The 24788-nt window shown below is 42.8% G+C and overlaps 1 protein-coding gene across 8 annotated transcripts in view; it reads left to right on the top strand.

The window, feature by feature from the left end:
- FOXP1 (forkhead box P1) overlaps positions 1-24788 on the top strand; it is a 594085-nt gene that overhangs the window by 488307 nt on the left and 80990 nt on the right. For 6 of the 8 annotated variants that reach the window (XM_047096082.1, XM_047096086.1, XM_047096087.1 and 3 more), the window contains 3 exons: positions 13312-13449; positions 14483-14572; positions 20225-20378. In XM_047096082.1, the coding sequence (XP_046952038.1) occupies positions 13312-13449; positions 14483-14572; positions 20225-20378 (382 nt within the window). The remainder of the gene's footprint in view (positions 1-13311; positions 13450-14482; positions 14573-20224; positions 20379-24788) is intronic. The other 2 variants (XM_047096085.1, XM_047096083.1) reach the window with 1 other exon arrangement.

Genomic DNA, 24788 nt, shown 5'->3' with positions numbered 1-24788 from the left:
TCCAGGTGGCCTCTGAGTTAGCTTGCTAAGTTACTTGCCTCTCCATAGTGTCTCCACCCCCCTGCCATCCAAACCTTCAGTCCTTTAAAACCCAACTCCCCAAGGGGGCATCCCAGACCTTTCCTGCTCCCACTGATCTCCCCCGTCTCTGTGGTCCCAGGGTGCTTAAAGCCACTGCTGTGCAATTTAGTGCTTGTGTAAGACCTCATTGCATCACTCTCTAATTATTTTGTGTAAGGCTGTCTCCACAGGCTGGGTCATAAGCGTCTGTAATGTTTGTTGTTTGCTTGTTTGTTTGTTTGTTGTTTTGATGCTCCTGGAGACTTGGCTCATAAACACTGACCTGCAAAGGAGTTAACCCAACTTGTAAAAGCATGCATGAGTTTTATGGATGCCTCGTGAGGAACTTGTTTTTGAAAAAAAATGAATTGCCTATTCAAAGTGCACTCCATTTTGTTCACAGACATCAAATCTCAAATTAATTTTCATACCTTGGAAAAAAAAAATCACGTGTATTTTGAAATGACCATTTCCACTTTTCTCACTGTGCATTGGCTGGAGAGAACTTCCTATATTTTTATTTCCTGTCTTTGGGGCCCCCGGCAGCCCCTCCCGGAAGAGTGTCTTGTCTCTTTAAGAGTCAGAACTCTACTGATTCATGGTACCTTCTGGCAGATTTAAGGCCCCTCTCCCCAAAAAAGAACGCCCTTGCTCCTTCATTGAATATTCATGAGAGGGTGGGGTCACATTTTTGTGACCTGAAAAATGCCATTAATAAATTTGTTGCCTGACACAAAAACACTTCAGGGTGGAGAGCGACCTGCCATGCACCCGTTTAACATCTGATCATAAGCTGACAGTCAAATGAAGCTTTTGTCTCTTTCGCAGCCAGATTAATGGGGGAATTGTCTGCTCCCCCGCTGACCTTATTGAAATTCAGGCATTTGCTTGATTGGAAATATTATCAATATGCTTCCTGGTTTGTTCTAGCCTGCATTAAACGCCTGAGACAGAAAAATAATTTCAAGTGAAACTCCTGGAACTGCTGGGTTAGGATCTGTGGTCTTTTTGTTTTTTGTTTTTTTTAATTGAGGGAAAACAGGTAATCATTGATGTCACTACTCCTTTTCCTCGAGTATTTTGAGAAAAATAATCAAGCTGTGACGAGTTTTGTTGTTCGTGCTTTAAGCATAGGCCAAGAAGTTTTTCTCTAAATTTAAAGATGGTGAATAGCTGCCGAAAATGATTGAATTAAACCTGGCACTTAGATCCTGCCCGCGGAGCCAACAAAGTTTCGCATATTGGTGACTTTTTTTTTTTTTTGAACACTATACTCAGCTTTAAATAGCATTAAAGAGCAGTGACTATTTCTGATAGAGGTCATCTCCAAGTGCTTATTGAGAGTAGCCTTTGTTGTTGCTGTTGTTGTATAAATAAGAAAGGAATTTAAAGAATTATTTCTTAGCGAACTTGGGGCAGATGCCTTCTTGAGCAGCTGTCGTTCTACAAGGGGAAGTAGCTGGGTTCAGCGACGAGGCACGTTTGGTTGTTATTTATTTCAAGCCCCGTGTCGGGTTAGTTTTCCTGTGCGCGCACAAGCACACTTTGGCGAGCCCGACTCTCGGAAAGAAAGGAGGTGGGGAGCGGTGTGGGGGGTGGGGTGGGGAGGCCGAGGCTTGCCTCCACCATCCCCGTGAAGCGAAAGTTCTCTGCAAAGGCCGGTTTTCGAGGAAAGCGCTTCTCTGCTCTTCCTTGGAGCCCCGCATCCCCTTCCGATTCTAAACAGTTGCTCGGAGCAGTCGGGTGTGCGCCGGGCGCGCCGGTTCTCCCCTCCTCTGCCTCTCGGGTTTCTCCGAAAGGTTAGGACAACTCTTTGTCAGTTTCCAAGACGAAACAAACGCGCAACCCAACCCCAAAGCCCCAAACCCGCAGCCCCGGCCCGCGGGAGAGATGCGCGCCGTGCCCGGCTCCCCAGACGTCAGCCAGAGGCAGGTCAAAGGGTTAACAGCAATTAAGAGGAGTTGCTCTAGAGACAAAAGCAGGATTTCGCCAGAGCGTGATTTCACCTGCCGCGCGGAGGGGGCCGGGGCGCGCGGGCGCGGGGAGCGGGCCGCGGAGCCCATTGTGTGGGGCGCGGCGCGGCGCGGCGCGGGGTGTTTAGAGGCGGGTTGTGATTGGTGGAGCAGGGCGGGGCGGGTGGGCGCGGCGCGGCGCGTCTTGTCAGCCCGCGAGCCGGAGCGCCCCTGCGCGCGTGCAGTCCGCCTGCACGCCGAGGCCGCCGGACCCCACGCCCGGCCCGCGCGGGCGCCCCGAGCCGGCTCCGCGCGCCTGGCGGCTACATGGAGAGTGTCAGGTTGGTCCCTATGATTGATCTTTGCCGTTCTGCTCTCCTTCCCCGGGCTCCGCGGTGCCAGCTTCCTGGGGCCTCACCGGGGAAGGCTGGAGCGCCAGAGGGTTTCCAAGTTGAGTCTTTTTAAAAAATAATAACAACAATCGCTGTTTACCAACTTGGGTGGGAGTTGCGCTCTGGAAGTGGAGGAGAGGGAGGGAGGGAAGAGGTGGGATGAAGGGAGCTGCAGGCCTGTGAGTCCTGGAGACAGAGGTTTTCCCCCCTTTCTCTCTCGCTCTTTTTTTTTTTTTTTTAAATGTTCATGGGTGGGGTGTAGTTGAGAGTTGGAGGAAGTCCTGCCTGTGTGTTGCTCTCGCGCTCTCGCTCTCTTTTTCGTTCGCGATTCATTTTCTGCTGGTCTGGCCTTCACGCAGCCACTTTGGTAAAGCCCTCGCCATCACTCCATTCGGGGACGTATCTGGGGTGTGATTTATGTCACTTTCAGAGCGTGTGAAATATACAAGGAGCCTTCCATCTCAGTGTAACCCGTGTGGATGTTTCTTTGCTTCTGATAGTTTGTTTCTATATCTGTCTAGGCTATTTTCAGCTTAGCTGTTTAAATTCAAGGAGTTCACACACAGCGGAGGGGGGGGAGGGGGTGAAATAAAGCCCCACACCAAAACAGGCGGGCAAACCAAGGGACACTCCGGCAGGTTGGGGAGTCTCCAGCGTCTGTTGATCTACTTAGCCGGTTAATTAAGTAGGGAGCAGGGTTTGGGTGAGGGCGTGCAGCCGACTGAGGAATTGCCACGGGGTACTCCAGTCTTCCCCTGCTCTGAGTGTAACTAACTGAACTGTCAAAACTGCCTGAAAGAGGGTCAGTGGAAAGGAGACTTCTTTCCCCCCGCCCCCCCCCAACCCAGAGTCGCGATGGGAAGGAGAGGACCTTTAGGAAGTGGGTGGTAAAGTTTTAGAGCAAAGTACATATAGACTCTTCCTCTTTGGGATTAACTCCTTCAAGGCCTACCAGTTACAAGGAAAATATAATAATTTTATATTCTTGTCCACACAGACCAAATGTTCTAATCAAGCCAATTTAAAAATGCAAATCATCTAATTTCCATAGATTCCAACATTCTGAAAGTGACACATTTGGGGGAAAAATTAAGCCTGATAACAGGAAATGTGAATCATACTATCAATGACTAATCTTGCTTAAGAAAAAAAAAATAACTTACATTTATTTTATCATTAGGAACGCAGTGTTAAAGAAGCTAATTTTTTTTTTTTTTAGTTTAATTGAAGTTTTTTTATTTTAGAAGTGGCCCGGTATTGCTTTTTTTGTTCGTTTGTTTGTAATAGATTTTCTAAGGGAAATGTATATGTGCAATGAGAGGTGGTTATGTGGTAAAGTGTTCAAGCTAGCATGTCATTGTCAAAGACCTCAAACATGATCACATTGAGATTCTAGTTTAGGATTTGATGTGTTGGTGTTATTGTTGTTGAAAAGAATACAAAGCTTTCTTGAGTGTTAAGACTCATCACTAAGTAAACCAAATGAAGACAAGCACATTCTGAATCCCCTTCGCATCAATTGAAAAAAAAATGTCTACTTGTATTTTATGTGATTCTTTGTAGCTGCCTGACACATTTCAGTGAAAAGTGTGTAAAAATGAAACCAAAATACAGACTGCCTACCCAGAGACAGTGGCTGACTTACTCTAGGATGTGATAGAGTTGAACTGAAAACGGATTGGGCTGACACTTGATAATCAAAGTTGATTTATTGTTCATTAGTACTGCATTAGCCCTTTCAGGCAAGACAGTTATTTGTGTAGTGGCCTGTCAAGAGCGAGACTGCAAAGCACCTGTCATTTCTAAGGCATGAGATAAGCAACTAAATATTAAGATGATGCAAATAAAAATACATTGGCGCAGATAAAGGGCCATATGATCATAATTTTTTTCTTTTAAAAAACGGGTCAGTATCAATCCAAAAGAAGAGATCTCCTAGAGGTGTATTTTTTTTTTTTTTTAACCACAAGGACGACTTACAGAATGAAAGCAAGGGGATTTGTATTCTCTTGTTTACTCTAAGAACTTTCTGTCCTACTCGTATGTGCAGCTCATCTGATAAAAGCTGGTCAGTTAAAGAAGTAAGCCTAACATGTCACTTATTTAATTTGAGTAATTCAAGAAATGTAGGCTTGCCTTTTGTGTTGTTTTTAAATAAACACATTTCATTAAATGAAACTTTTCTAATCATGGGCTGATTATATGAACGTGTGATGACATCATAGGTAAGCTATGATAATGTCAGATAATAATGTCAAGTGCATTTTCTGCAACATGTTTCATTCCCGATTTTTTTTTCCTTCCCTCCCTGGAAGGGAATGATCTCATGACATATAATAGAAAACAACCTAAGTGTCAAAAGAAAACAAAATTAGTGAACTTTTGTCTGCAGCCATAGAAACGCGGATTAACTCATATTTTTCCAGAGGATGGAATGGAAACATTCTGCATGAGGGTATATAGTGTATTGTCTTCTCAGAATTTTCATTTGACAGGGATTTTAGAGTCTGTGATCTTAATTAAATCTCAACTAGCTGAAATAATGCATCTAAAGGCATGCAGTGTTGCGTAACCTCGCTCAGTTGGTAAACCATAAATCATCAGAAAGCTTATGATAGGAATGGTTGGTTTGAATTTTTTTTGTTGTTGTTTGCAGTTAAATGTACCTTAAAAACAAAACGCTCACCATTGCTGCCTTGTATTTACACGCTGTCAGGAGCTGTCACTTGAAAGATAAACTCTTTCATGACACTGACCAGTTCTGCAACTTTTCAGCCAGCCTCCACACAATTACAAGATACAATGAAATTAAAATCCAGATTAATTAAAAGCAATGAAATTCCAGATTTATCTTGGTTAATTGTGGCAGGAGTGTGTTTGAGTTACTATGTTTCTGAGATAATCAGGAGACAATATTGTGACCAGCTTCTCAGCTTGAACTAAAATTTGAGTAAAATTGGAATTGGCGAAAAAGGAGGTTGGAGGGATTTATTTTATTATGTGGTTTAGCTGTAGATGAACATCAGTAAAGAGAAACTTAACACTAGGCTCTGAGTAACTGGCCAAATATCATAGCCAGTTAGAATCCACTTCTGGTAGTTCTTTGATTTATAAGCAAGGGATAAGGCAGCACAGTTGACCAGAGAAGGTTGGAATAAATAAATACGTAAATTGCATCTGTGTGTGTTACATGTTAACGTATGAATTCGGTGGCAAGGAATAATCATTAAGTAGCTCTTAAATAGTCCAGGTTTTACAGATTCTGCTCGAGCTTGCACATACTGCATTATTTACCTTTAGAGCCTTTTAATCAGCTGTTTTGAACTCCTGCAATTTTTGGTTCGTCTGTATTTCTAGTAGAAGAAGCTGTCTGCATATGAGAATTAGAGAAAGCTATCTTGTGATATATTGAATTTATACACCTTTGTACATAATGTTTCATATAAAGCTGTAATTATGTTGCTGATGAGCTGTAAATCTTTGGGGGCAAAGAAGGAGTGCAGCTTCATGTGTACCTCCCAGGCTAGATTTGGAGGTGGTCATAGCTCCCTAAGCTAAATGTGTTTTTGTTTGGTGAAAGGTTTCTTTTCTTGCAAGCAGCGTGATATTTCTGGACATTCGTTTTAGTCATTCCGTAGTGTGCAAATACTTTCCCCCCCCTCATACATGGCATTCTACATTTAGCTTTATTTTCTTTCATTTAAAAAAAAAATCAGGTACCTCTTAGTTTAAGATCCTCTGCGCATGGTGGGGACTTGAATTGTCTGGAGAGAGCTAAACTGGGCCTCCACTTTAGGATTGTAGGAATAATCTTCTCTGAGTCCCTCTTCCAACCTGGCAGTTTGTTTGAAGAGAAATTAATTTGGAATGAGAAAAATGAATATTGAACACATGTACTGTACCTCCCTTTCAAATCTGGTTAAAAGCACCTCATCAGTGACTGTGCGGGCTAAATGTTGGGGTGCACTTTTTAAGGATACCTTGGTATCATGTTTTAATTTTTACGCTTTATCTTGCCCTTAAATCTAAAACATCATTGTTCAAATAACTGAGAACAAGGTAAATCAACAACATCAAAAAGGTCGGCTGCTGTGATTTCTCAAGGGCTTGTTATTTTGTACTTCCCAATTCTATTTGATGTCTTGACAAAACAAGATGACACAGGGGAGAATACATTAAATTTTGATTTTTTTCATCTAACCTGTTACAGCTGTGGCAGCTTAATTCCTTTTACTTTTTCCCGAAGATGGTTTTTTGCACAATTACTCTAATTGTCATACCACTTCATGAGGTGGGTCCTCACGGGTTTCCCATTTGCCTTGATTTTACTAGGCATTTTTGAACATATTTTGACCTTTAACACGTGGGGAGCTTTTGGTTGGGCTTTGTCTTCATTAGAAATAAATCAGTGAATGGTGAGATTGTCAAAGAAGCAACTGATGTTTTCTCATTAGAATCTAATTTGCACCCCTTAGCTTAACTGTGATGTATAAGGTGCAGGTGTCGGAAGCAGGCGTGAGAAAGTGCACAATTGGAGAAACTTAAGTTGTAACTCTGAAAAAGGGTGATTGCACAGCCAGTAAGGCCTTAAAACTTTGGAATGATGTAATTTTGGCCTACCTGCCTGTTTAAATCCCTTGATAGTCCTCCCCCCTCCATCTCATAATGCAGGGGGTGGGGCATACGGATTTGCAAATTTAATTCTTGGTCTTAGAAAATTGTTTTATGGACAAAAGATAAACATTTTACTTTTCCTTGCACAGTATCCGTCAGTCCATAACTGTACAAACTGTATTCTTTTATTCTAATCATGTATGTATCTCAAATAGCACTGGTACAGTTACTGTCTGTTCTCACTATTTTTGAATAATGCTTCAATGTAAGAGAAGTTATTAAGCCCAGGCCCCTACCATTTCTCTTCAGGAGCTAAAGAACTGTGGATGGACTCTTTCCTGGGGTTCCTGCTTGGGATGGTGCGCCCCCCCCCTCCTGTCTGCAGCCCTTAAAGATGATTTTTGTTGTTGTTAATATAAAATGTCATAGCAGGTTTGATTGCCGTACACTACTACATCGCTCCTACAGGAGAAAGATTGAGGAAGGAAAGAAGAGGCATTTTCTCTTGATTTAAATAATAGTAATAATAGTTGCTAAGTTGACAAGATCAGTGCTTATTGGATGATTATTTTCATATGTAGCTTCCATTGTTTCCTGTATTTAACAGTCGCTAATGGGAGAAGTGATTTAATTTATGTAAACTTTACATTTTTATGCAAATGAATCTGATATTTATTAGAGCCAAAACAATTACGCTGGCACTTAGTGGAGTAACCTTGTATCCATGGGAAATGTTACAGGAGAGTAGTTGAGTTTCCACTAATGCCTCTGCTGTAAACAAATATGAATTTCTGCCATTTTTTAAGATTTAAAGACAAAAGAGACCTGAGAAGCTTTGCCAGAGATTGCTTATTAGGGATGATAACCTGAAATAACTCCTGATTGGCAGACAAGTCTTGGCCATACAATTCTTCCTGAAAGAAAGATAGCCTCTCTTGATAGAATGTAATAAACAAAATGATAAAAAATGAAATGCTAATTGCATTTTAAAGAGGTCTTTTTTTTTTCTAAAATTTTAATAGGTGGTTGTATTGTTACTGAGAGAACAGTTATGCTAATGACTGACTACTTAGATGATTTTGCATTAATATAATAACCATTACCTGCCTTAATGCTTTGTACAGTATTGTGGCAAAATAGCTAAGTCTAAAAGAGTTCTACAAAAAAGCAGAATTCCATAATGAAACAGAATTATACTTTCCACATGAATAGCAGGCCTTTTTTTTTATTTTTTGAAGACTGAAATATTATGTCAGAAATGTATTTTCTTTCCTCCATGATACAGCTACCTTGCATGGTATCTGTGTGTATGGTTTTTTTTTTTTTCCTCTTCCTTTCTTTCTTTCTAAATACCATGGGGAATAGATAGAAGCTTCCTAACTTTTCTGTTTGCTAATATATCAGTTGTATCTTTTGGCTTATTAATTATGAAAAGTGATCTTTCTCAGAGGGGTAACGGTGCAGTATTTATTTTCTTTTACACAGGCTGGCATCTATGTGGTCATATGAAATTTGGCATAGTTTTGGGGTTTTTTGGTTTTATTTTTTTAATGGAGCTACTTTCTTTGTTTGGTTTGGTGTTGGTGTTCTGGCGCCTTCTAATTTAATTTGTTTTGCTGTTGTTAATTAATGAACCAGGTAGCACTGCCTAACCTGGTCAGTTCTCATCCGTACACAGCCTGAAGTCTGGAAGGGACTCAAGTTTCCTGGGACATACATGTGGTGAATAGCAGAGATTAAAATTAGTTTCTAAATTATTAATCCAGATTAATGGAAATAAAACAGTACTTAAATTTTTTTTGTCTTCTCATTTTCATTATTGGTACACATAGCAATTATGAGAAGATGCTGATTACCAAATTGATGTGTATTTACCCCGGACGGTATTTACTTGTCGTTAACGTGAGGGTAAAGAGAAAGAAAAAAATGATAGCATGTTATTTCCAGTATTTATATCGTGTCATCTCTCCTCCCACCCAATTCCTCCAATTGTCTCCTAGATTAGAAACGAGTATTGTTTCTATGGGCGTTTTTATTTGTTTGTTTGCTTTTTAGATATTTTCCCCCTCCCCATCACCTGCCTTTACCCAGTGGGAGTAAAAGAAACTAACAAGGCATATTATTTTCATAGTCCTCTGGCCCGTTCAGATGATGGAAAGTCAATGTGAAGTAAAAGAAAACTGTATCAGGCAGAACTGACACAGCCGTGTCCGGGCTTTCACCAGCACTTGCTGATGCTAGGACGTCTTCCCAGTGACTGGTATTAAGGTAGTAGCAGGTCCATACTAGCAGCGTTCCGAGGGCCAGGCACAGCTGAATTTCTGCCATTCCCGCAGGTTCATGTGCACCTGGGATCGGCCACACCCAAATGGTATCAGTCAACAGTGTATCTGTCGTGCTGTGTGTGTGTGTGTGTGTGTGTGTGTGTGTGTGTGTGTGTGTTTAATTCACGATTTCCTCTTGAAACTCAACGAAAGAGTGTTAACTGTGTGTGTGTGTTTTTTTTAAATTCAGTTTTGTATGCTAGCATTCTTTAAATGTCTGCCAGAAGTTTAATTTGAATTTCTGATCCCTGAAGGCAGCTAGACAGAATCATTCTAGTTCTTCATAAATTGCCTTCTATGATTCATTGTTAACTCATAAAACATACTCATTTCTATATTCTCAAACAGTTAAGGTAGTTACAGCATCAGGGATATAATTTTTTTTGCACTATTTTTAAATTGTCATTTGAGAAAGAAATCAAGAATTAGTTTAAACTCCCAGTTAAGGCATGAGCCCCGTAGCACAAAAAAACATCAGAATTTATTGTTTTTATCTCAAGGAGAGTATGGTAAATGGCATAGAATCTGGGGGAAAAAAAAGTTTGGTTTTGACTGAATACTCTCATAGAGGGGCCCATAAATAGTAGAACACTGTAGTTAAAAACTCACATGACTGTTTTAAATACTATTGATTTAAACCACTGGCTAGATTTTATGAATCAAAGTGTAATTTCTAAGCTTTGGCCATATTTCTCAATGCTAAAGCACTCTCTCTTGTGTGCCTTTAGCTGCTTTCCAGACATTCAACACAGGATTAAATGATAGTAGTTACAGTGATCAATAGGTTAAGACCGGTACAATCACTCTTGCCGCTAATGACCTCAGTAGTAATGGGCAATAAAGTGTGGGCTATAATAGCCTCTTGCTGGTACTGCACGCCCTTTGATTCCTAGTATTAGTAGGGACTAGCTACATGAAAAAGTTGGACGTTGGGAGTTAAGAGATGGGATACATTGGCTGTATTTCTTAACTATTTAAAACCTTAAGCTATGCTCAGATTTCACCCCCCCCCCCACTCTTTTCTACGTCATAGTGATTTCTGGTCCATTTGGATATGTTTGTTAAAGCCTTCCATAACCTATTTTCGAGACACGTCGGAGCAGAAACTGGGGAAATCTCAGTTTTATCACATTTATAATAAATTAAGCTCAAACCCACCTTTGAAAGGCTCACAAGCAAACTGGTGTGAAAATGTGGTTTCAGATAGTAAAAGCCAAGTTAAGGCTATCAGGATATAATAGCCCACTTCTGGTTATTCAGAGACCCGATCACCAGGCAGGAGGATTACTCAGGCTTCTTGCCTCTTTCTCTCCTTTGGCTGTGCCTGCTGCTTTAGCATTTTATTACTCATCAGCACCTCCATCAAAATGTCCAAAGGGAAAAAGAAGAGGAGACTCAAGTTCATTTTACTGTTCAGTAACATGACTGCAAACATTGAATAAATAACCCTGGGAAAAGCACATTTAACTATTGGCTGTATGTAAGGGTTTATGTCAGTCCTGTGTCTGTATATGTCAGTCCTTTTTATTTTTTTTTAACTTTTAAAATCAATTTTATTGAACTATAATTTACATACAGTAAAATGCACTCAGTACAGTTGGAAGAATTTGGCAGTTGAGTACATTTGTGTGCCTACCACCCCAGTCAAGATAGAGGGCATTTCCATCAACCCCAAAACTTCTCTTGTGCCCCTTTCAAACATAGGCTTTCCATAGTTCTTTTAAAAATTGTGACCAAGAGATAGATTATTCCTATGATGACTCCTGTTATAACACTGTTAATTTCATGTCCATCACCAGTTTCGATCTTACACCACCCTATTCCTGTCTGTTTTCCTGTTCATCACCATCAGAAATTTGGCCCAAGAATATTTATATTGTACGTCATCCAAGAAACGCAGAGGAAAAAAGAAACCTTAAACATGGTTCTTTTGTTTGCTTAATCAAACCTGCCTGTGTGATGATGCAACTCTCAAGGAAAAGTAAACTTCTATTGTGATATGTTGGCTTTAGCAGCTCACAAGATAGTGATTGGCACTCAATACATTTTGAAAAATTCAAGAAGTTTCTTGTGTGTGAAGACAAAGTAGACTAATTGGAATTAATTTGTGGATGGTTAGATGTTTTAATAATGCCTTCTTGTGTTTGCCCTAGATTGAAGGCAAGTTCACTGTTCTAATCATTGGTGATATTTCGTGCTGCAGAGTAGCTTTTTAAAAGGATAATTTATCCATTCATATACATCTGTCCCTTTTTGCATATAAAAATATTCAGACATACCCATCTGTTTTAAATTACAGTGTATCTACATCTACACTTAAAAGGCCACTGCAATAGGAAGAATTTGTTGATGACCTTCCAGAGTTCGGTGCATGAAATTTTTCAAAGGTTCTAGCTCATGTTTTCCAAACAAGGCAAAACTTGGACATAAACATCCCCTCGCACAAAACATGCCCACAACAACAGTGGAGGATGCTCACTGTACGTGAATCTGACCTTCAGGAACCATTTTTAGTTCATCAAAATTAGTGATGCTGAGAAATCGGGACATCAGTGCATAATGACTGTGAAATTAGGAATGAGAGCTCGCTATGCAAATGACAGGACAAATCATGTGAAAAAGTCAAGATAAACTGCGTATTAAGACATTATGTTACATAAAATTAATACTGCATTTCTCCCTTTTGCTTACTGCTCCCCTGAAAGATTTTTTTAATTCTTTTATCTTCTGATCAGCTATTGTCTGCCAGATTTTTTTTTTTAAGTGGCACACAGGCAAAGTGCAAAACATGTTATTACCTTTTATTGTAATACATGAGATGACAGGAGATCCTTTTTAACAAAGTATATCCTTTACTGCTTCTAGCTTCTTGCTGTCACATGTTTGATTAGAAACCAAAGAAAAGTAAGATGCTTAAATATTACTGTTAGAAGACATACAGGTTTTGTCTTTTCTTTCATTGTTTTTTTTTTTTTCCTTTCCTTTTTATTTGGGGGGGGCGATTTTTCATGAAATAGTCTTCTTGTATTACGGGGACTGACAAAATGGTTCTCATGTAGTCTGCAAATTAAACACAAGTACAGTGATTATTTTGAATAGCTAAATTACATTCTAGAAAGCTTGCAGAATTCATAGCATTGTCATTAGGTATCCGCTTGAATACAATTTGTGTAACCTTGGCCAAGACAGCCTGTCATTTTAATGTCAGTGTTTTATCTGAACAAGACATCATCCTTTCAGATACAGTGTGCAGGTTCCTTGCAAAGATGCCCGTGCAGAAACGTGTTAACAGTTGCAAATATGAAATGCTATCAAGTTCATCACTGTAGCTGTTTGTCACAGAAATGTCATGGAAAGCAGCTTTTAATGGTATCACACGGAATATGAAAGAATGGAGACATCTGTATGCCGGGTGAATAAGGAAGGGTAAAAGGCATCATAGGAAAGGTCTGTGTTGAAGTTTGCAAGGTGTGTCCAGGGTTCAGTTACCCACAAGACGAAGCGCTCATTGACTGTCCTTAACATCAGCGTCCACACAGTCAGTGGATCATATCAGCTCCCACCGAGAAGGCACCGATTCCCATTTGCCTTCTTCCCTGAAACAAAATTCGAGTCTGTATGAAACTTCCCGCAGCTGAATTGTCACCAGAGACTCTTACTAAACTGATATCGTTCTCACGGAACCCCAGGTAGCATCTGTTAAGCCTTGACTCCTTGTCCGCTTGCAAGACTGGTCTGCACGCCCGTCAGTGCTGCGAGGTCTTCTTGTGCTTTTCTTCATTTCACGTAAAGTCTGTAATCGATGAAATAGGATCGGTTGCCCCGTCCCCTCTAGAGAAACACCCTGCACGTGGGAAACCGGTCGGTTCTTGAAGCAGGCTCGTGACAGTCTGCCGTTGACCCCGGAAGGCTGAGTGCTGCGTGCGCGCCATTTCCTGGCTTCCTATTTATCCTTCATTAACGTTCTAGGTTCCCGTGTCAGTGGCTATGATGACACCTCAAGTTATCACTCCCCAGCAAATGCAGCAGATCCTGCAGCAACAGGTGCTGAGCCCTCAGCAGCTCCAGGTCCTCCTCCAGCAGCAGCAGGCCCTCATGCTCCAACAGGTAACCGCCCATCCTCCTCCTCTCAGGGCCGGTGACTCCATCCGCCCCTCCCTGCCCCTGATCAGTTCCTCTTCCCAGTGAAGGAAAAGCAGAGCAGGGTGGCTGGGGCAGGACTCAGGGAGCAGGTCGGACCCCTGAATAATCGATTTTAGTTTGCATCCCGGAAAGGGAGGGACCCCGCCTGAAGTGACGGGGTGGGGGTTGGGGGGTCGGGTCCCGGAGAGTCCCCGCCGGGCTGAGATCAGGGCTGTAATTGGACTCGATAAGACTTAGATGGCTTGAGGCTCTTGTGTGTGGTAAGCCCAGGGGCTTGTAAATGGAGGGAGCCGAAGCGAAATGGGGAGCACGTTTAACCGTGACAGCTCTCGAAGTCCCCGTGTCAACTCAGAAGCTCACACAAGTTTTACTCTCAGGCATACGGAGGCGTCGCAGAGTTGGTTCCTTTGAAGGGGCAGGGTTCTCTTGACTTAGGTGATGTGTGCTGAAGCAGACATGCGCTTCCGGCTGCCATTGTGCCCCGGGGCCCTAATACTCAGCCTTCACGGACACCTGAACCCAAGAGATGAGATTCAGAAGTAGAGAGACCCAAGTTGCTGAGCTGAGTGGTGGGGACAGGAGGCAGAGGAAGCTGCTCACGCTGTTGGCACAGACACCGTGACCAGCCCACCACCCCGGCCGGCCCCATTCATCCAGAGAGCATGCGCACGTTGCACAGTAGCGATCCGCCAGGCTCTCTCCCCGCAAGGGCACTCTGGCTTTGTTGTACAACCAAAGGTCATCCCTTGCTTTATTTTAATTAGTTTGTGTAGAAAAAGGTATGTTTTTCACCAGTTCATTTTGGAGATTACTTTTCAAACAATGATGCCAGGAATAGTCAGCGTGCGCTGAAATTTACTGTCGCGTTTCAAGCTAAAGGTCAGGCCGTTACAGATAAAAGGATGCTATTTTTCAAATCACAGTTGTGGATGGCACCGAAAGGGACAGTGGGCTGGCGCTACCCTCTGTTACTTACCGCCCTCTCTTTCCTTTGTAGCAGCAGCTTCAAGAGTTTTATAAAAAACAACAGGAACAGTTGCAGCTTCAACTTTTACAACAACAACATGCTGGAAAACAGCCTAAAGAGGTACCGACAATACATATTTTACTTTCAAACCACAGATCCCGGAGGACGATCTAGTGGCTATTAAACTGTCATTCATCTTTTAAATGATTGCACAACTGAGCTATCGGTTCTCAGCTTTCAGGCCGAGAGTTAGTGTCCTGTTCTTTCTGAGATTTCTCTGGGTTCCGCTTGCTTGCTGCCCCAGGCTTGGTGCTGGCACTGTGGCGGGTGCCCCACTGGGGAGCGCCGGGAAGCAGGATGGCGGGCAGAACCTTCGAGGCTCCTTTGGCAGACTGGTGCAGCCGCGGGCCGAGTTGGACCTGTGGGGCAAGTGCAGCGCGTTCAGCACAGTTTTACCTGGGCACACACCTGACATTTTCCCCAGCTCAGGGAGCTTGGGTGTGTGGGGATGGCCCTTTCCTTTGCAAGAGTAAGCTCTTGTGAGGTTGGACAAACAGTAAAGTTAGAGCAAGAATCAGCATTCCTGTCTTTGTCCGTTTAACTTCTTCTCACAAGTGACATGCATATGGCAATCACTCCGGGCAGGTAGGAGACGGTGTGAGTTACAGGGAAGGGTCCTCTGAGCTCGGATGACTGGCGCATCACGAAAGCGCATCACCGTGGCTCCTCCGTGCACAGCAGTGTGTGAGAGCACGCAGTCCTTGCATGGGCCGTACCACCCCGCGAGGTGACAGTGTTAGCTCCGTAAGCGGTAAGGCCTTCCCAGGGAGGGTTTCCGTGTCTAACCTTCCCAGTTCCATGTCGGTGAAGGCCAGGCGAGAAGCCTCAGTGTGCATGTGTGCCTTATCGTGACATCTTCCTACGGATTCCAGAGTTATCCGATGTAACTTGGACTCCTCACGTTCTTACAACGGACTGGAACTCTTTTCACCTGTTCACCTTGGGATGACACAGTTGGGAGTTTGGAAAACAGACAGCTCACTGTCCAATTTAACAGCTTCTTCGCTGGCCCTAAGCAAGCAGCCCCTTCCGTTAGCTTGGCGGGAGCCTTACACGGCGACTCTCCACATCCCTGCCCCTCACGTGAGTGTGAATGCCGGGCAGCACTGATTTTCCACCCTGGGAATGACGCACACATTCTTCCTTGGCCGGCTCCTCCCTCAGCATCAGTTGGGTACTTTATCCATGCCCTGCCAAGTTTTCACCCTGGAGTCCTGTTCAGCAGCCTGGATGTAAACCCCCGCAGAGTAGGGGCAGTTTGGGGGTGAAGGGGAGGAGGTGTTTCAATGAAAACGCGGACACAGCCTAAGTACAGTGGCACGCTACCGGGCGCTGCTCTAATAAAAAAGGGAACAGATTAAAAAGTGTCTAAAATGTAAATCTAAAGGACTAACAGTAATTAAAATGGAAATGGCACAGGGAGGGAAGGCATGTAATTGTGAGATATCACTGTGCAGAAGGCTCTCAGCTTTGTTTTGCTGGCTGTTTTTCTAATTCAGTAGGGCTTACTCATCAGTGGCAGTTCAATGCGCGTTAATGACTCTGGGATTGCAGGCATCACTCTGGACAAAGAAATGATTATTGTGCGGTCAAAAGAAGTTCAAAGACAAGAAGGGAATTTCAGTTTTTTCCTTAGAGATCCACATTCAAGAGCATATAAATTAAGCCAAATGTTAAAAACCACAGTCTGAAAGCTGACTTCAAAGTCACAACTCTCTAATTAATGAACTGCGAGCTTCAGTTTGGACAAGTTGTGGTTTGATGCGCCCATAAATCAACATGACAGGCCTGTTTCACAGTCTCAGACAGTGCTTGTCATTGAGTCACATCAGATGTAAACACAGCAGAAAAAAGAAGGGATATGAAGGAGGTGCAATTGATCAACAGAATTGGTAAAAACCCACTTTTGAAGCACATTATGCATGATCACAGGAAATGGTTACAGCCTCAAGAGGTTTCCCCTTCTGCTGTTGCTTTTTTGAATCCGATTTCTAACAGCCTTCAAAAGGGAGAATAAGAATTATGGAGTTTCTCCCCTGTGGCTCGCAGGCAATAACCCCCTGTTGTTATTTTGTGCTTCTTTCTTTTCAAAGGCATCAAAATTTAGTTTTTTAAAGATCTTTAACTCTATATTTGAAGACAAACAAAAAAGGGCTGCCACTGTCATTCTTATCAGTTACCAGGGATTGTGTTTTTTCTTTCTGTTGCCACTTCTTATTAACCTCTTATTTGGTCTGTTAGACATAGTTTGGAATGCACGTCTGCACACTGAGAGAACATGAAAGTTCAGATGAGCTCAGAGGGCAGATAAAGAAATGTGAAGGCGAAAGTTACACAGCAGAAGGAAGGATAAAAGTTAACTCGCCCAAATTGCTGCTGTCAGCAAGGGGGGGCGTCTCGGCACACAATTAGGATGGTGGTGTCCGAGTCTGGAAAGGGAGCCCGGGAGAGAAGGGAGAACTCTGGACCAGAACGAGGAGGAGGTGAGACCTTGTAGTAGCCTTTTCAGCATCTGTAGGACAGGAGCTTTGCTGTGGTCCCATTTTTGTCATCCGCTCCCAAGGCGAACGTGATACAAGACATGGGTCATCTTCACATCCTGAGGGGTAGGCAGACCAGCGGGCGGGTCTCCTTGGATCCCCCTGTGTGTGTTGGTGGTGCCCCTGGAGTTGGCCGACAGCTTTTGTAACCACGATGAAGAGACCCTTATTTTCCCGAGGTAAGGGGGCAGTCTCCTGAAATGCCGATCCAGGTGGTGGTCCTTTTGTGCTACAGTCAAATGGAGTCACATGGTAGCAATTTCAGGATGTGGACTGGTGGTTATGATTTTAACAAGGTTTGAGCTTGGATGTTGACAGATGGAACAAGTATATTAATTTACTGAATCCCCAGTCATTAGTGGCTCATAATTTTGAATCGTCAGCCCCCGCCGCTGCCACCCTTTTCCCCTTTTCGATGACCTCTGCAGTAAGACACTTGATCCCGAGCCAGAACAATGTATCTTTCCTCAACTTTTTTCTAAAGTTGCCTCGAGATGTTTCCTCGTGAAAAGTTAGGCTCCCCATGGAGTTAGACCTAAGACCTTCTTAGGAGACGACCTTCTCTAGCCCCATACAGCTTCTTGAGTGACTGCCCGTTCATATTTGACAGAACGGGTATGGAAAATTGAAGGCAGAATTAATTTTAAGTCAGGCTACCAAAAAAAAAAAAAAGATCCCATCCTGTGCGGGTGAGGTAGGCTCGGTTGATTGTTTTAAAAGGGCCGTTTGTCCGGGCAGTTATGACAGTTTATGTTAGGCAGCAGGGAGGAGCCGAAGAAAGGAAAACAGACCTTTGACTGCAGCTCTAGGGAGGGGATCTGAAATGCAAGGTTTATCAGGGCATTTTAGCATTTTAACACTGACTACTGACCTGTCCAGGGGACTGCGTGGAGACCTTTTTTGTGTGCATTCAATTGTGAGAAGTAAACAAACTGGCTCGTATCCTGTGTTTGGTAACTGGGTGGGGAGCACAGTTTGGCAACCAGTGTTGCTTTTAAATTCTTTCTTTGGACAATGGGCCTTGTATACTTTTATATCCTGGCTTTTCAAACGTGGACAGCTTTCATGAGCTTTTCCTAGGGATGGCCACAGAGACAACAGAAAAGCCATCAGTCATTTTATATAAATACAAAATTTTTAAACATTTCATTTACAGTAAGACAGGAAACACTCTCCCCAAACTCCAGCACCCCCTCTCCATTATTTTTGACTTCAAGAAGAGCTGGTTCCTCGATCTTTTATTGTGTATCCATGTTGTTTTTTCTCTTCCTTCCTCCTCCTCCTTTTTTTTTTAAGTGTCATGAATTAATATCTGTTGAAGAAGTGAAAAAATCATTTTGACACGAATATAACTATCATTGGGTTTTACATTAATGTGATAACTTGGGAAGGGGTGAAAACAATTGGATCATTTTATGCATGCTGTTCATAAAATGAAAACACTGGCTTTTCATTTAAATGTATTTAAATTTTTGTTGTTAGTGGTATAGAATTTGTTTTTTGGAGTGAAACTCAATTAACTTTCTCAGTGGCACGGTAGTAAGTCTGAAATTGGTTGCTAATATGAGAATGACGGTTTTTACTGCAAAATAAACTGCATGGAGACCGAAAGGAAACCACCATTTTTCTCTTCCTTTGAACTTTTGCATCAGAAGGTCTTGATGCACATAGCATTTTATGGATGTATCAGATCAAGGTCATGTGTTAGGTTAAGTGAATGCAGTTGTTTGTAAAGTATAGTTATTAGAACCTCTGAAAGGGTTGTGTAGTCCCTCCTAGTTGCGAAAGTCTCCCTGATGTTCTGAATGATACTCAGAATTAGGAAGGAAAACGGATCTTGTTCTTTTCTCTAAGAACCTTTTTCTTGGGCCACAGTTTGGGAAGGGTTAAGGCTGCTTTCATAATTGTTAGCCATAACGTGGCTAAGACCTCCACCTCGATTTGATTCCTAGTAGATTAAGGATATTAGATAATTTCCTTCTATTTATTGTACTACTGCACTGTATTATCTTTCTATCACTCAGATAATTACTGAGGAAATCTACATTAATTTTTTTTGGCTGGAGCGAGGCCTGCTAAACACAGGAATGATGTATTGATGTTTTACACAACAAAAGTTTTCCTCCTGTCATTGTCCAATCAACAGAAAGATATTTATCATACCGTAAAGCCCCTTCTTTTCAAGAACAAAGCGGGGCGGGTGAAGCAGGACAGGGGAGCTGACCTGGGGGTTTCTGAAACTCAAGCCAAGTGAAGGCATCTGAAGCTCAAAGTGTCCTTCATATTAAACACTCACAGTGGAGTACGATGTTGTTTGCTAAATTATGAATGTGTGTAATTAAAATCTAGTGGCTGTTTCTATGAAAGATTTACAATGTTATTTCATCGTTTGTCATGGCTAATTAACAATATTAGATGAAGTTTTTCTTCTTCAAAGGTCTGAGTTTTTCTCATTTATTTATGTCAGGAGTGATAAACAGAGTAGTTAAAAGCTGCCGGTGCAGGCAAGAGGAAACCAGCTTGTTATTCCATACCCCCCCAAGGTTCAGGGTTCAAATCCCTGCAGACTGGAATGGTGCATTCCTTCTCTGTAGTGCGAGTGATTGAACATTGGAGAGTCTGGAAGTTCACATCTCGACTCTAAAAACTCAGGACTTTCTAACTGTAGGTTTTGAAAAGCTGACTGGACCAGCAGAGTATATTTCTGGGCCCCAGGCAGCAGAAAGGGAATGCCTCCAGCATTTCCCCCACCCTCCCCATTCTCCTCAAACGTCATGGGTGCTGTCCTTTGTTTTGTTTTGTTTTGAATTTTTTAATGTTTATCGTCATTTATTTTTGAGACAGAGCATGAGCGGGGGAGGGGCAGAGAGAGAGAAGGAGACACAGAATCCGAAACAGGCTCCAGGCTCTGAGCTGTCAGCACAGAGCCCGACGCGGGGCTCGAACTCATGAGCCGTGAGGTCATGACCTGAGCCGAAGTCGGATGTTTAACTGACCGAGCCACCCAGGCGCCCCGGGTGCTGTCCTTTTTGCACCAGCCTGGACGCTGAGCCCTCCGCCAGCCCCCAGTAAGCCTCGGTCTTTGGCCGTGGCAGCGTGTTGCGAGACACCCACACTTGGAAACTTCCCCGGGAAGCGGCCGTCTCATCTTTTCCTTCCTGGTCTCTTACAGCAGCAGCAGGTGGCTACCCAGCAGTTGGCTTTTCAGCAGCAGCTTCTACAGATGCAGCAGTTACAGCAGCAGCACCTCCTGTCTCTGCAGCGCCAAGGCCTTCTCACAATTCAGCCCGGGCAGCCCGCCCTTCCCCTGCAGCCCCTCGCGCAAGGTAAGCCTCCGTGAGCCGGCCGTGAGCCTGGCGGCGCGGCCCCGCGAAGACCGTGGGGCAGAGGTGGGGCCGTCCGTTGGGACAGTCCGGCTAGCTCATCGGTGGGGAGACGGTCCACCTGCAGCAAGCGTGTGCTGACTTCAGAGAAAAGGCTGCGCGAGATCACCAGGATGAAGGGCTTGTTGGTGGCAGCTTGAAGACCTGGGGTGGTCTGATGCTGAGCGGTAGCAGAGGAATCCCACTGTGGCGCCTTCTTGGAGTACAAGAAAGCGGCGCCACCTTGACGTAGCATTTTAATCAGGTCCAGCGTTGTCGGCTTGGAATCACGAATGAATTTTCTTGAAGGCTCTTGTTAGCCACGTTGAGGTGTATTTTATGTCCTGTAACTTGTTCTGTTTGAAAGCTTAGCAGTGCTTCCTTAAATGCCACTTTTTAATTGCTAGGGATAAATCCAGGTTTATTTTTCGATCAGCGATCCAGATGCATCTCTTTGGTTGGGTTTTCTTTTTTTCATTGCTTATTTGCTTTCGTCTCTTGGTTGTTTTTTGTTTATTTATTTTTGAGAGAGAGAGAGAGAGAGAGTGAGAGAGAGAGAGACAGAGAGAATGTGTGCAAGCAAGGGAGAGGCAGAGAGAGAGGGAGACAGAGGCTAGGAAGCAGGCTCCGTGCTGAGAGGGGAGAGCCCCACATGGAACTCGAACTCACAGACCATGAGATCACGACCTGAGAGCCAAGGTCGGACGCTTCACTGAGCCACGGAGGCGCCCCACGTCTGTTGGTTTTTGAGCAAGTTCAGTTCTACGCTCATCAGAACAGCTAGCATATCTAGCTCTTCTCTTCGAAAACTAGAGTTCCTTGAAAATGAACAAGATTTGATGGGTTTCAAAATTTCTTTTTGAAAAGCCATTGACGTGTTATTACAGTGGGTGTTGAACATCAGAAACAGATGAGGATTCTAGCCATTTTAGGACATCGTCATGGTTTAAGCAACTCATGGACGTGCGTAATGTGAATGCAAGTGGATTATTCAGAGGCAGAAAGAAGGAAAAGTATGGAAGGAAAGAAAGTATCCTGCCATGTTTTGAAATACCAATCCCCCGTGTTGTGCACGTTTCAGTTGCCCGCTCAGGGCCCCCAGGCTTTCTAATTCTAAAGGCTTGGATGTACATGTTTGAGCCTTAAAGACTAGTAGCTAATTTTGGTCAAGTCTTAGATTCATTTACCTTCTGAAGAGGGTTGAAAATGGGGAACCTCCTTCACCCTTCATGGTGATTAAGACCTGCTCATTTGTTCAGTAACTTTAGATGTCATGTGAAGCCAGTGAGGCATGTCTACATTTGAATCTTTCTCGAGTCAGCCACACCCAACTTCTATTCCTTCCGGGGTTTTTTGTTTTTGTTTATGTTTTCAGTGCTGAAACTGGGCTTTTCCCTCTGGTGTCCCTCTTGGCCCTCCTCCCCTTTTTGCCATTACTGCCCAACTACTGGGTACATGATCAGCATCTCCAGCGGCTGTCAAAATAGAAGATTTGGTAACCGAGCAATACAAGGGGCGAGGAAAGGACACATCGCCTAATGCATTTTTGTGCTTGCAAAATGTTACAACGTGCATTAATTACACCTTCGGGTTTATAGTTGGAAACATTGCAGGCTGTTCTGACACACCCACTGGACTCAGGCTTCAACCTCTCATCTTTTCCCACCGCTCCTATACTATTAAGTTTGCTCACTAAGGTTCATTGTTATAGTACATCAGTTAAGCTGTCCAAAAGAGGGCAATTGGGCAGTGACAAGACAAGCTCATGTGTAATGTGAAAGAAATGAATGTGGTGATGCATGAAGTGTAATCTCTGCAGTAACATATCAGAGACACCAGTAGGTAATTCACTAGTCATGGCATTGATTGATATGCTTAGCAATCTGCTAGAACTATTAGCCCCTGCACCATTAGGAAGAAGCGTATTTAAAATCTAAGGGGTGCCCTTATGTGTGCCCAAGATACGTAAATGTGAATCCAGTATTTCCAGAGTCCTGTTCTGGCAGTGAAGTGAGAGCTACCATTGTCATTGCCATCTTTTGTGGAATCCGGAGCCTGGTTTTGTCTCTCCTACCCCGTCGCCCAAAGTGGCTTGAGAATTCAGTCATGTTGGACTACAACACAATTTTTTTTTATCAGAGACATGATGGCTTAAAACTGATGTCATTATGAGGTTTAAATCAACTTTCTGCTTGCTTGAACATGGTCACCTGGGTATGGATGTACAAGGACAAAAAAAGGTTGATCAACTCTGTTTGTCTTTGAGCCAGTGATACCTGGGGTTGTAAAATTGAGTTCCACGAGCAGTAATCTGTCAACTGTCCCCACAACATACATTTTTTAAGCCTGTGTCTGCATTTTCTTTTATAATGAAGGGGTCGGTTGTCCTGGAAAAAGAAATGTAGTAAGGCACAGAGGTTATGTGTTACAAATGCCAGTAGTGGCCACTTTGTGATGCAGTCACCAAGGTTCTTTTACATACCTGCTCATGGCCTTGGCTAAGTCACCTTAAACGTGTATAAATATGAAAGTATGAATAGACAGTAATATTTCAAAGGCCTTTTTTTTTTGCCTGAAGGCATTATGTTATGAAATGGAAGGACGTTTTTGTTGTTTTTAAGAGTACTCTAGAGTCTTCTCCGGTTTATATAATGAGCACATGGGCTTTTCTCTCCGATTTCTTGAAGCATCTGAACCCACCCCCCCACCCCAAAATCAGTAATTCCATATAGAAGTATATTTTCATTATTATTCCCACCTTTGAATTTTTAAAATGGGAACTGTAGATTACATGGTTGGTATATATACCTATAATGAATTTAACGTGGTACCGTTATTCCTTTCTACCACATTGGAAATATGTGTGATGCTTTTTGGAAAATTGATAACCGTTTAGTCTGATGAGTGACTAGCTTGCCTTTTATCTGTCTTAATTCTATCATGAGATCCCGGCTGTCAAATAGCAGCATCCTCCTGTAGATAGTACGCACTGAAGTAACAGTTTAACCTCACGAACAAGGTGTAGCATTGATGGAGGAGAGTGATTTGACTGCCTCTCTGTAGATCAGATGAGGATGTTCTTAAACGTAATTATCACAGTCAAATTTGACCCCGAAGTATGCCTGTTGTCAGTGAGTTGCTGTTTTATTTACCATTTCCCCCTGTGAGTGATGAAACGCATTTGCCAGCCCACTGGAATAAAAGGAAGGTGGAATAACATTAATGTACTCTTAGGTGTAACAAGTGTAACAAGACATTTGCCTTTGTCTTTATTGGCTGGATAAACAGCTTGCTGTTCAAAGAACTTCAAAGTTCCGCTTTTCTTGGAGGGAAAGTGTTAACGCAGTTGTTCGAAACCGTGTTCTTCCATTTTTTTCACCTCCCATGCAGCTGACCCAGAAATCAATCAGTTTGAGTTGAAAAATAGGCGGCTTGTTCTTTTCATGTGTATTTACTCCCCGGAAAATAAAAATAGGTGTTGACTTGTGTGGCTTTCTATCAATATGCTATCATCCACAGACAAGCCCATTCACTCTTGTTTCCATTGAGTAAACAGTGGTCGGAGGGTCAGCCATATTCACAGGTAATTGTTGGTGTGCGGACGTCAGTGGCAGGCCTGTTAGCTACAAACACATCCCACATGTCACTTCGGAAGGTGTTTGAAAATAATAGCCCAGATGCAGCAGAACCGGACGCGGGATTGTGTAGTGACCTTTCCCTTTGTTTAATTTGCCTCTGAGGCTTAATTTCAGGGGACAAGTAATAATTGAATATGCCTAATAACTAAATGCTCATTTGGGACAAAATCCATCAAAATATAATTGGCATTTGATTTTTATGAAGGGAGAAGAAAACCGAGTTGGCTGTCGAGGATGCGTTCTAAGAATATCTGACCACTTAATGTATCATTGGAAGCCTCCTTTTATAATATATATTAATTGCAAATACTTGAGCATTTGAACATTTTCGTGGAGAACCGTTAGGAGAGACCAACTGTTTTTGTTAACGCTCCTCTCAGAAAGGCGGGGAAGGTTATTGGTCTGCTGTGCAATAATTTACTCCTCTTTGATATGCAAACGATCCACGGTGAATATAAAAAAATCCTATCAGACTCATTTCACAGTTCTTAACCACTCGGATTCTCTGGAGTCCATTGCCTCATTAGACCAGTGCTCTCCAATGCTAGCATAATTAAAATCTTTAACAGTTTAGCAAAGTAAAGATGTTTGGCTGATCACGTTGAGATGATTATCTATCCATTGTATTCTAAATGACAAAAATAAATTAAATTTAGACCTTGGCATTTTTTATTATGTGTTTCAAATGAATATAATGCACACAGCCTTCTTTTTTAATTCAATACCTTAGGTTTGG

The sequence above is a fragment of the Lynx rufus genome, unplaced genomic scaffold (genome assembly GCF_022079265.1).
Source record: "Lynx rufus isolate CCGP_SWC_20201006 ecotype Redwood Valley unplaced genomic scaffold, mLynRuf1.p SCAF_4, whole genome shotgun sequence".
NCBI classification, from domain to species: Eukaryota; Metazoa; Chordata; class Mammalia; order Carnivora; family Felidae; genus Lynx; species Lynx rufus.
The sequence above is the reverse complement of the archived record's forward strand: the minus strand, read 5'-3'. Positions and strand labels throughout refer to the sequence as shown.